The 12973-nt window shown below is 38.3% G+C and overlaps 1 protein-coding gene across 1 annotated transcript in view; it reads left to right on the forward strand.

Moving 5' to 3' along the window:
• The window catches only part of ZNF488 (zinc finger protein 488), a 40281-nt gene that overhangs the window by 17543 nt on the left and 9765 nt on the right, over positions 1-12973 (forward strand). Inside the window, exon 2 of the mRNA XM_074233087.1 lies at positions 6631-6853. Within this exon, the coding sequence (XP_074089188.1) occupies positions 6667-6853 (187 nt within the window). The 5' untranslated portion in view covers positions 6631-6666. The remainder of the gene's footprint in view (positions 1-6630; positions 6854-12973) is intronic.

Genomic DNA, 12973 nt, shown 5'->3' on the forward strand with positions numbered 1-12973 from the left:
CCTAGCCTTACTAAGTACCTTTGTGACCTTGGAGAAGTCATTCTTCCTTTACGGACCTCAGGCATCTCTAAAGTGAGATAAATTGGATGTCTCTATGACCCATTCTAGCTCTAAATCCCTATCCTTTTGTCTCAAACTATTCATTTAACAAGCATTCATTGAATGCCTATATAATAGACATTTATATTGATATAGTTATATTTCGATAAACTTATTTTTTATATTTAAATATGTTATGTTGTTGCTGTTTAATTATTTTAGTTGTGCCCAACTCTTTATGACCCCATTTAGGGTTTTCTTGGCAAAGATACTGGACTGATTTGCCATTTCCTTCTCCAATTCATTTTCCAAATGAGCAAACAATGAGACAAAAAGGGTTAAATGGATTTGCCCAAGGGTCACACAGCTAGTAAGTGTCTGAAGCTAGATTTGGTCTCATTTTCCTGACTCCAGGTCTGGTTCTCTATCCACTATGGCATCTCACTGACCTCCTGACAAAGTCACTTCAGCTCTCTTAGTTTCCTCATATATAAAACGTGAATAATAATAGCCCCTACCTCCCAGGATTATTTTGAGGAGCAAATGAGATATTTGTAAAACACTTTGCAAACCCAAAGAGACATGTGAATATTAACCATTATTACTATTTGATTCTCTCAGCCCCCCGTGAGGAAGGGCAGGCAAGTACTATTACACTAGTTTTAGAGGTGAGAAAATTGAAGCTCAGAGTTTGAAAGACTTGTTGATAGTCCTGTGGCAGGAAATCAAACCTAGATCCCTCCTGATCCCAAGTCTAGTCTTCTTGAAACTCTACCATCTAGCTTCTTAAGTAAACGTCAAGCCTAAGAATTCAATGGCTTAACTGGTGAATGCAAACTAATCAATGTTTCCCTAAATTTTCAGCAATGAAGTACCTTAGAAAGCATCACATGTCATTCTTTCAATAACTGGCTAAACATCATGGCATCACCTCCCTAATGTCATGGTTCTTTGAAAATGAAGGACGCCGGGCAGCTAGGTGGTGCAGTGAATAGAGAATTGGAGTCATGAGAACCTGAGTTCAAAACCAGTCTCAACTACTTAATAATTACCTGTGTGACCTTGGGCAAACCGCTTAACCCCATTATCTTGCAAGAAAAAAAGAAAATGAAAATAAAGGACAAACATTAAGTTTATATATCCACACTTGATTGCTGAACTTCACGTTCTTGGGATCACCTTTGGGAAATGGTAATTAATCTGGTATTTGAGGGAGTATCTCCATAGATCTCTTCTAGAACTTCAGGTCTTTGAGGGGGTGTTTCACAGACTTTTGAGGTAGTCAGCCAAAATGGCTTTAATTTACAGATTATTAGGATAAATTCACCAATGGAGATGTTTGCCCTGTTTACTTCAGGGGTCACCATAAATATAACCCAGAGCAATGCCTTAGAGTTGATAAGATGTGGATTTCTCTTTTGGGATAAGTTTAGGCAGCTAAAAACATAACTGACAGGCTCAGGTTGTTGACTTGTTTGGGTATAGACCTTTTTCCTTTCTTTCCCCTTTCCTTCCCCCTTCCCCTTCCCCTTTCTCTTCCCCTTTCCCTCCCCTCCTCTCCCCTCCCCTCCCCTCTCCTCTTCTCTTCTTTTCTTATCATTGAAGTGAAGAATGACCATAACTCTCTTTGGTGAGACTTAATAAATCTACTTGGATGGAATTATTGAGGAGTTTTGTAGATGTTGTGGTCTATTAGGTAATTTCTCAGAACATTATATAATGTCATTAATATTAACATCTTGTTTATTTAGAAATGACTTATGCAATTCTCTTGATCTTTCTGGGAAACAAGAAGAAAGTTTAAAAAAGTGATTGTGTTGTTGATATAAATGCTTTATGCCGATGAAATAAATGCTTCAGGCCATGAAGCATTACTCTTTGGATAAATTGTGTGGTGTGGTGGAAAGGGCCTTGGATTTGGAATTAGAAGTCCCAATTCTGTCACATATATGACCTTGGACAAGTAATTTTATCTCTTTAGGTTAGAGCACCATGTCTAGAGTTAGGAAGACTCATTTTTCTGAGTTCAACTCTGGTCTCAGAAGCTCAATAACTGTGTGACCCTGCAACCAGTCACTTAACCCTGTTTACCTCAGTTGGAAAATGAGTTGGAGAAGGAAATGGCAAACTACTACAATATCTTTGCCAAAGCCCCAAATGGTATGATTAAGAGTCAGACATGCTTGAAACCACAACATAATAGAAATTTCTCATCTGTAAAATGAGAGTTGGGCTATATTGTGCTCAGAGATGCCTCAAGATCTGGGGTCCTGAGGTCCTATGTCTCTTAATGTCCTTCCTAGATCTAGTTCTATCTTTCTATGAATTGTGAAGGTTAGGCAGTCTGAGAATGATTTAGAATGAAGTTAGCAAACAAATTCTTTTCAGCTACCTCTGAGGGTATCACGCATATTGAATAATGATGACTGCAGGTTCTTCAGAAAAGGCCCCTTAATCATAGACTCTCAGGCAGGAAGGGCCCCCAGTGGTCATTCATTCCAAACTGCACTTGGAGAGAAATCCCTCTTGTAGCAACCCTGACTAATGTATGTCTAACCTTTATTTGAAGACTTCCAATTCAACAATTGAACAAATATTTATTGATCACCTACAATGAAATAGAGAAATTACTCTGGGCATTTTTGATTCTGGAGTCAAATAGACCTGAGTTTGAATCTTAGCTCAGACATCCTCCAACCCTAGGCAACACATTTCTCTCAGGTTCAATTTTCTTACATTTAAAATGGAATGAATTTACTTGTCAGGGTCACATAACTATTAAGTATTAGAGGATGGATTTGAACTTAGGTCCTCTAGACTCTAGGGTCAATACTCTATCCTTTATCCCATGTAGCTGCTCTTTATGAATCTCTTAAAAGGAAAATGTGATATCAGAGTCTAGGTTTGAAACATGTAGTGTTAGCACTTCAGTCACAGGAATTATGGTTTATGCTCTTTCTAGGAAAGAGGTTCAAGTTTTCACTTGCTATTTTTGATTTCAGGCTATTGACTATTTCCAAGAAAGAAAGTGTAAGAAAGAGGGAAGGGCCTGTTAGGTCTGTGCTGATATGGCAGAAGTGATCAGTCCATAGGCCAGTTGTGATTATACAATTTGTGGAATTTGTATGATTTGGAATCATGCTAAGTTCTGGAATGGACATTCAAAATCAGTAATTTATCCTTTTTATAGAGTAGGTTGCATAAATCAAGAGAATGAGGTGATTCATTTAACATAATTCAACCATTGAATGGCAGAGATTGGGTTAGGACCTTAATCTCTTCATTTTTTGTCCAGTTTTCTTCCCATGCAATGCAATAAGCATTTTCAAGTCTGCCATGTCCAGGGCACTCCTATATAGTGTTGGGATTATGAGTTCAGTCAATGATTATTTATTAAGATCCTCTATTATGAGATAGGCATGGGCCAAGTGGTGGGGACACAAAGAAAGGCAAAAGCCACTCCTTGCCTCAAAGGATTCCCAGTCTAATGGGGGAGACAACATGCAAACAACTTTGTACAGGTGAGATGTATACAGAATAAGTAGGAGATAATCTCAGAAGGCAGGTACCCAGATCAACAAGGCCTGGGAAAAGCTTCTTTTAGCAAGTAGAACTTTATTGGAGATTTGAAGAATTCTAAAGAAGTTAAGAGGTAGAAACCCTACCCACCTCTTTTCTTCCTTCCTTCCTTGTAGAATGTTAGTTTCTTTGAAGATATAAACTGGTTTTGTGTGTGTGTGTGTGTGTGTGTGTGTATACATAATTTTGTTCATTATGCTTAATGCTTAATAGACATTTACTCTATAATTATCTAATTGAATTTTTAAATTAGTTCTTGTCCTTGAGTAGCTTATATTCCACTGGAGAATTCCAATATACTATATGACTTTCTACCTATTTCAACCATTCACTATGGAATTAATATCAATGGCAATTGACTGTTGAAGTGAAAGAAAAATCTACACTTAACCAAAACCTTCAAACATTGCAAAATTCTTAATTTGATGCTCTATATCTGCATCATTGAATCGATCAAATTTTAATGAAATTCTGTTATGTCTTGACTATAATGTCTTGCTTTATTTGATACTTATGGACACAGTGGGAGTCCTATTTGAAAATTGTGACAATGCTAATCTACCTTCCTTATACTATTGGCTTCCTCTGATGTTTATAAAGTTTATTCTCTCTGGATACATAACATCAAGGACAGTTATTAAAAACTGGATTTGTTATCTCATTGTTATAAGAAATTCTAGGAGAGAACATCTACTTGTATAGGTCAGCAAGCTTATAGTCTCAAACTTACCATTAGCTCTGAAACTTTGTGTCTTAAGGGTTTTCTGAAGAACTGAGAGATTTCAGTGACTTGCCCAGGGTCACACAGTAAATATATGTCAGAGATGGGCCTAGAATTTGGGTCTTCTTGATTTCAAGGCCAGCTCCCTAAGCCACTTATTCACTGCTGCCCTTGTGGGATACAATAGCTATGTGAACTTTTCATAGAATGATAGATTTATTGCTCTAAAATACCTTGATGTCTACTTTAAACCTCTCATTTACAGATCAGGAAACTGAGGCTCAGGGGATTTTAATGAAATACTCAGGATCAAACAGGTAATAAAGGTCTGAGGAGGGATTTGAATCCAGGCTTTCCTAATTCCAGGTCTGTTGCCTATCCACTATACCATGCTATCTCCCACTTGGGTCTAGAATTCTCCTGCTTACATGCCTCATTAGTAGGGTTTGGCTTATGTGTTGCTTTTCCAGCCCTGAGGATGGATTTACATTAATCCATCCACATTGCTTCATGGAGTTCTTATGACTAATAGCCAACAGGGCTTAAAAGGGCAACTTGTGATCATGGAACAGACCCACAGAGTCAAGTTAGTTGATATATCCAGGGATCTAATCTAAAATGTGAGTCTCATTAACAGAAATGCTCTAACTAAATGATCTAATTGGCCACACAGCTTGAGACTCAGAGTAGAAAATTAGATGTTCATAAGCATACACACACACACACACACACACACACACAAATGCAGGAAAACATTTTGCATTTGATGTAAAAGGAAAATTGAACAACTTTCTAGGGATAGAGTCTCAAAGTATGGGGACAATCTGGAGTGCCAAGAGTCAAGCCATGACTTTAAGGTGTCTGTTGTCCAATGGGGTGGGGAAGGGGAGGAGGAAAGGGATTTGGAATGGCAAGTTCAAAGGAGGATTCAAACAGTATTGAGGTCTTCAGCTTTGGGCCAGTACTCCATGACTCCAGGATTAGACATGACTCCTCCTTTCATTTCCAAGTACATAATCTTTGATTGATTCATGAGCATGATTCTCCTGGTTTCTAAATACATGAACCCTCTTGCAATAACAACGACAACAAAAAAAACACCTTATAAAGTTATGTTGTATTAGTTATTCTATGCTGTGCTCCATTGTGTTGTCAATCAATAAACCTTTATTAAGCACCTGCTATAAGACAGTGGATACAAAGATATGTGAATTGTCTCTGCTTTCACTTAGATTTTAGTCTAATAGGAGAGACAACAGATAAACTGTATAAAATAAGATGAATATAGGATAACAGATATAATCAATAGGAGGAAGGAACTAGAATGTAAAGGGATTGAGAATGGCTTTATTTATTATTATTATTATTTTTAGGCTTTTTTTGCAAGGCAAATGGGGTTAAGTGGCTTGCCCAAGGCCACACGGCTAGGTAATTATTAAGTGTATGAGACCGGATTTGAACCCAGGTACTCCTGACTCCAGGGCTGGTGCTTTATCCACTGTGCCACCTAGCCACCCCAAATAAAATGAATTTAATATATGCATATATATATGTGTGTGTGTGTATACATATACAAAGATGCATATATATCTCTAAGAATGGCTTCATTTAGAAGGTGGAATTTTAGCTGGGACTTAAATCAATGTGGGGAAACCAGAAGGCAGAAATGAAGAGTGAGAAAGGTCAAGGAATGGGAGATTGCCAATGAAAATGCCCATAATTGGAAAATAGAGAATCTTGTGCAGTGGATGGCAAGGAGGTCCCTCAGAAACTTATGGAAGTGAATAAGATGTAAGAAGCCTGAGAAGTTAGAAGGGAGCAAGGTAAAAATGTACTTTGAATGCTAAATAGATGATTTTATATTTGATTCTGGAGATAAGAGGGAGCCACTGAAATTTAGTGAATGAGGGTAAAGAAGGGAGGGAGTATTTATTATGTGTTACCTATGTTGTGTCAAAGATTGTGGTAAGTATTATCTCATTTGATCCTTACAATAACCATGATAAGGACTAATATTACTAGCCCAATTTAACAGTTTAGGAAACTGAGACTGAAGTTAAATGACTTACTCAGGGTCATACAATTAGAAAATGTCTGAAGTTTGATTTAAGCTTGGGTCTGGTACTCTATCCACTGTGCCACCTAGCTGCCTCAACTTAGTGTGATGTGTGTTTAAGAAAGATTGGTCTGTATTGTGTTATGTAATGTTATGCTTCTCCATGTCAATTCAGGGAAAGTTGCTGTTTCCTAAATGTCTTCTAAAGATTTTCTTGTACATTCATATCCACTAGGCAAATGTCAACTCTATCCAAAGTGGATTGACATGGATGAGGTTTGTTCAGGCAGCTTGCAGTAGCAAGGAGCAGAACCTGGAAGCTTACTTGGAAAACAGCCAGTTGCAATTCCATCCCACAAGCAAGATCAGTCAAAATGAAGAGCTCTTTGTTTGGTATAATGAAGAGCCTTCATGTCTTGTAGATTCCCTGGATATTAAAGCCAGAGCTCTCTATAAAGGTAAGAGCCAAAAGATCCTTTTGCCTAAGGAACAATTAGGATAATAGAAAGGTAATCCCTTAAAAAGATAAATTTCCTTTAAATGAGAAAATACCTCCTTCAAACTTTTATAAAAATCAAATCTTAACCGGCCTTGGAGTCAGGAGTACCTGGGTTCAAATCCGGTCTCAGACACTTAATAATTACCTAGCCGTGTGGCCTTGGGCAAGCCGTTTAACCCCATTTGCCTTGCAAAAGCCTAAAAAAAAATCAAATCTTAGATAGAATCATTCCACAGAATGACTTAGTGAGTATAGGTCAAAGTTGAAAAGTGTCAAAGGGGTTATCTGTGCAATTATGATGTCTGTGCAAATGGGATTCTGATGTGGATGTATACTCATATGCATACACATAATTATATAGGTATATATGAATATATACACATATATATATACATATTTTATGTGTTATAGTGAACAGAGGGGCAGCTAAGTGGTACACTAGATGGAGTGTTGGGCCTGGAGGCAGGAAGATATGAGTTCAAATCTGCCTTTAGACGTTAACTGTGTGACCCTGGGCAAATCACTTAACCCCGTTTCCTCATCTGTAAAATAATCAAACCTCTCAGAGAAGGCAAACCATTCCAGTATTTCTGCCAAGAAAACCTCAAAAAGAGATCACAAGAATTGAACATTATTGGAAACCACTAAACAGTAGCATCAAGTGACTAGAGTAGGTATAGTGGATGGAAAAACCTGGATTCAAGTATAACCTTTGGCACATACTGGTCATATCTAGGAAAGTCACTTATCCTTTCTATTCCAGGCGTGTGTCTAGGACTACAATGTGCAGCCAAGAGGCTGACTTGCATTAGTCTAGGGAATTTCCTCACCCAGAGGATCCATGCAACAATGAAATACTAGATCAAGGTCCTATCTCTGTACCTGCATATATATCTTGTATCTATCCTATATCTCTCCTCTTTTCTCTCTCTCTCTCTCTCTCTCTCTCTCTCTCTCTCTCTCTCTCTCTCTCTCTCTCTCTCTCCTCTCTCCTCTCTACTCTCTTTATTCTCCTCTTCTGAATTACTCTGTTGAGTAATTCAGCCCTGGAAATATGCTACTACCTGTTTGGATGAATGTTGCCTCTTCCTTTGCCTCCAAGTAAGCCTTAACTTTGATTTCTCAGACACTGAATTATTGCAAGATTGGCAGTCACATGCTGTATTTGGGGAAGCAGTGTATTGAAAAGATGTAATTTAGCTTCAAGGAGAAGCTTGGGGTTAATATAACCACTGTGACAATTCCTGTAATCCAGGTTAACATCTTCCTTCTGTTCACTTCTGTTCATCACTATTGTCCCATCTGCAGTACCTGTTTCAAATTATGTAGTGATGTAACTCAATGGATTGATCATACTGGTTTTATGATCCAGACAATAGTCACTATTTACTCATTTAGATTTTCTATTTAGAAGTCATTCAGTAAAATACCTTTAAGCAGTCACAAAACACATTGAGAAAATCCTGTTCTCCATGAATTCTCAAAGATTCCTGATACTATTTTAGCAAGCACATCTAAAATTTTTATCACAACACTAAGTTCTGTCTTGTCTCCTTTTTAATTCTGGGCCTCAGGTCTAGAGCAGTACTGATCTCTCTCCTGTTTCTTTGGCTGCATATCTAGGACATAGTCCCTTAAGTCAGAGGACTGAGACATTTAAACATATTTCCATTGAACTAAGACTACTTGAGAAACTTTCTCTCTCCTCTTCTACTTTTCATCTCTTTCTCTCTTCTCTTTTTTCCTTTTTCTCTCTCTATTTTCTTTTTCCTCTCTCCCCTCTCCTTCCTTTTCTCTCTGTGTCTTTCTCTATTCTCTTCTCTCTCTCTCTCTCTCTCTCTCTCTCTCTCTCTCTCTCTGTCTCTGTCTCTCTGTCTCTCTGTCTCTCTCCATATAGGTATATTTCTAAAACATAAAATTGGCTTAAATATCTATAGATCTCAGCAGATAAGACACTTTTCTATGAACATGGAACTGCCTTTGGCAGATATGGGCCCAGAAGGACAGTCAAGGCTAGTGGCTGACGTCAGACATGTGACTACTGACCACAGAGTGTCTTTCCTGTGGTAACCAAAGACAGCACAACGCTCAGCACAGTCTGTTAAAAAGAAACTGAGTTGGTTCTGGGTTGGGAAAAGCCAGAACTGAGGCAAGTTTGGGGGCAGAAGAAAATTAAGGATGTGAGGAAATGTGAGGCCTGGGAGGAGGCTGGAGAACTTCAGTGAGATCTATGTTTTCTGCCATCAAATAAACCACACAGAAAAATTGAGGTTAAGAGGATCTCCTGAATAACAGAAAACAACTTCTCAGATTGCACGAGCTGTCAGAGAGGCAGGCATGAAGCTTGACCAGAGATGACCTGGCTGCTCCTCTGAGGAATGCAGGGAGTGGCAGATCTCTGGGCCCCAGCGTTGGGGTTGAAAGTTTTGAAATTAGGTCATGATTCTTTGCTTAAATGGCACTTCCAGGAACATTTCTCTGTCCCTTCTCTTTTGATCACCTTTGCATTTTAGTTTATTATTTATTTGCCCTCTAAATATAAAGGTGACATGAAAAGAATATTCTTTCTTCATGGGAGAAAGTTGATTTACACAGGTCTGCTATGGTTGGCATCATTAATGGTGAAATGTGTCTGTAAAAGTTCAGGCTACTATTGGAAGAGGTATCCACACAATCACACATCACAGACCTCTTTCAGTGAGGCCATCCCACAGTATGACTTAGTGAGTAGAGATCAGCTTCCCAGGCTATAATTCTGTCTGATGCCTGACTTTTATTACTGGATATAGCCAATAACAAAGATCATTTAATAGGAAATGAATGAGAAAACAAAAAGAGGCACTGGAAGGCAGGTGAAGAAATGGAAGCAGAAAGAAAGAATGGCCAGGAAACAGTGAAATAGCTATGGGGTAAGGTGATTATTGAGAGATAGCTAGAATGGAGGAGAGAGAAGAAATCAATCCATCTAATCATTTGCATGCCATTTGTTAACTTCTTACTCTACACTAGCCAATGGTTAAACATTGACTATACAAGGAAAATTTAAAAAGTAATCTTAGAAATAGTCAAAGAGGGAAGTTTCATTTACATTGACCTAAGTACTTCCTTTTTTGATCCTATGTCTTTGAGGTTTTCTGTTACGGTACTTCACGTACATGATTTATTGCTTATTTATGTCCACTCATACAGTATCTTTGCCTTGATCTTTGGGGAACCCATTATTTTCATTCTATGTTTTATGATTTGAAGCAGTACAGCATGCCCATGAGAATATTAATGTTAAAAAAGCGTGGTTTTCCTTTAGGGAGAGGCTTGGGGTTATAAAAGGGTTATTGCTATTCCCAAAATACCATCTAACTCATTCGTTCTCTTATTTGTTTCTGGTGTCATTCAATAACCATCTATAGTGTCTGTCTTCAGAAAATGCCTTGTTTTAAGGTAATTAGGTGCTTTAGCTTTTATTGAAAAGTTAACTGATTATAGATACTGGTTATAGATTCATGAGCTATCATTTTAGAAGGATGCTCACAAAGACTTTGGACCTGAGGCCATCCCTTGGAGAACTACCTTCAGTTAGGGGTTAGTCCAAAGGGACACTACACACATATGATCAAATGTACATATGATAATTAATTTCCTGCCAGTAACATTATACATTAGATAAGTACCCTATGTTACCTTGTTCTTGAAGATTCTGCTTTTAGGTTTCCTTCTATGTCATGATAGCCATGGGAAAGGAACAGTTGTTCCCTTCATCCTCCATTCACTTTTTCACTAGCAAACTTATGCTTTTCTTTCCTCACTAAGCTTTATCATGTCTTCATCAAAAAGTAGCATAATGAAACAGAATAACTACTGAATTAAAGTTTTGACTCTAAGACTAGTGTACAATCTTAGGGAAGTTAATTTTCCTAACTTAGGCTCAATTTTCTTGCATATATGGAGCAAATTCTAGAAGTCAGTAGTCAATCCCCATAGTTACTTGCTACTCTTTAATTTACAAAGGTCTGCTTTAAGATATTTGACATTAGTTTAGTCAATAATCTACAGGAAATTCCCTCCTTTTAAAAAGAGATGTTGCCTAGATCACTTTGATATATCATAACTTGAAGCAAAACAGTTTGAGTAGGAAAAGCATGGCAGTCCCAGGCAAAGGTACTCAAACTACCGAAGCTGTAGCATACACAAACCTTTTCTGGGGTCAGAATTCTATTCCATACAAAGCATGAATTAGATTTAATTTTACCCATTCCCAATGTATCTTCTGTGCAGTGAGAAAGAGAACCAGTCATTCATTCATGGAAGGGACTTGTACAACTGGCAGAATGTTTTGGAGTATGCCAATTGCTTTGTATGCCTCAGACTGAGATTCTTGACACTGGTTGCTTCCATTACACTTTTTTTTTAGGTTTTTGCAAGGTAAATGGGGTTAAGTGGCTTGCCCAAGGCCACACAACTAGGTAATTATTAAGTGTCTGAGACCAGATTTGAACCCAGATACTCCTGACTCCAGGGACAGTGCTTTATCCACTACGCCACCTAGCCGCCCCTTTCCATTACACTTTGACTCAGCAGGAGGAATGAAGAATTGATATCCTACCTCTCCCTTTCTCTCCTTACACCTCCCCCCCCCCCCCACCAAACATAGAACATAGAAAACAACCTGACCCGTACTGATTAAATACAACTCAACTTGTGTATATGGCCACCCCTGGTGTCCCACTCACCCCCAAATCTTTCTATACTTTCCCTTCCTTCTTCAGTTTTCTTAACTAAACCAGTCCCTGGCTTCTTGGATGCCAAGTCTCCTGGGAAGTGAAGTCAACTGATGATGAACTAGAAATTTCCTACTGATAGTACCTATTAGGAAACATCAATCAGGAAAAAATGGGAGCTTCATTGGAGTAGATTTGTCTTTTACACATAAAATTGGAATTTCTTGGAGTTGAGAGGAAAGCACTTTGTAATCCACAAAGTTTATTGCTTATTGCTGTTATTATTACTATCATTGTTATTATCCTTGTCATCCATTCTAGGTCCAGAGAGATTTTCTTCCTCAGAGTTTTGATTCTTTTTAAGAGTGACTACTATATTCAGAACTTGGTGCTTTTCTCCCCATTCCCCACACCCCCATTCCATAGTAATATAAGTTTCATCTCTCAAACCCAGATTGAAACTGAGCTGCCTCTCTTAAGGTTTCAGGGTAGATGATTTGAAGTAGTTTCCATCCCAAGATGCTTTCCATAAAGTGGTCAGAGATTGAATCACAGAATTCCATGGAGTGTTTGTTGACAAGACAACTCAGAAAAGAGATTCCATCACTAAATCAATCCTAATATACTTCAGTCTTTCCCAACAATTTCTTGGGCTTACCTCCTCTGCAAGGACCCTCTGTCCCATTGGTGAGTTCCTCCTGGAGATTCCATTTGTAGAAAGGCCCAAGTAAGTCTGTGTCCACTCACTTCTCTGCTCTGTTCCTGACTTTCTGTATATGAAATCATGAATTTGCTTCTCCTTGTCACCTTCTTTTCAGCTCTCTTTTGTGTGTTGTCTGCCCCATTAGATTGTAAACTCTGAGGGCAAGGATTGTCTTTTTTTCTTTTTCTTTTTCTGCTTGTGTTTATAACTGCTTAGCAAAGTATCTAGTACATAGTATCCTTTCCTGAGAATGATGTAAAATACCCTGAGGATAGCCATCATAGGCAGAGAGGTGAAATGGAAAAAATAATCAGCAAAGAAAATGTTTGGCAGGGTTCCTACCTTCTTCCCTTGCTTGCTCCTTCCTTCCTTCCTTCCTTCCTTCCTTCCTTCCTTCCTTCCTTCCTTCCTTCCTTCCTTCCTTCCTTTCTCCCTCCCTCCCTCCCTCCCTCCCTTCCTACTATCTCTTGTGCTTACATTTTTCATCTTGGATGACAAAGGCACTTTTTAAAGCAAGAAATATCACAGGGGCAATATGAATAATTGAAAAAAAACTTCCTGTGTTCAATATGTTACAAAATATTGTTTTTCTTTGAGATAGTATGGTGGACAAAGTGCTAGACCTGCAGACAAGAAGACTTGACATCAAAATCAGCCTCAG

The sequence above is a fragment of the Macrotis lagotis genome, chromosome 4 (assembly GCF_037893015.1).
Source record: "Macrotis lagotis isolate mMagLag1 chromosome 4, bilby.v1.9.chrom.fasta, whole genome shotgun sequence".
In the NCBI taxonomy this organism is placed as follows: domain Eukaryota; kingdom Metazoa; phylum Chordata; class Mammalia; order Peramelemorphia; family Peramelidae; genus Macrotis; species Macrotis lagotis.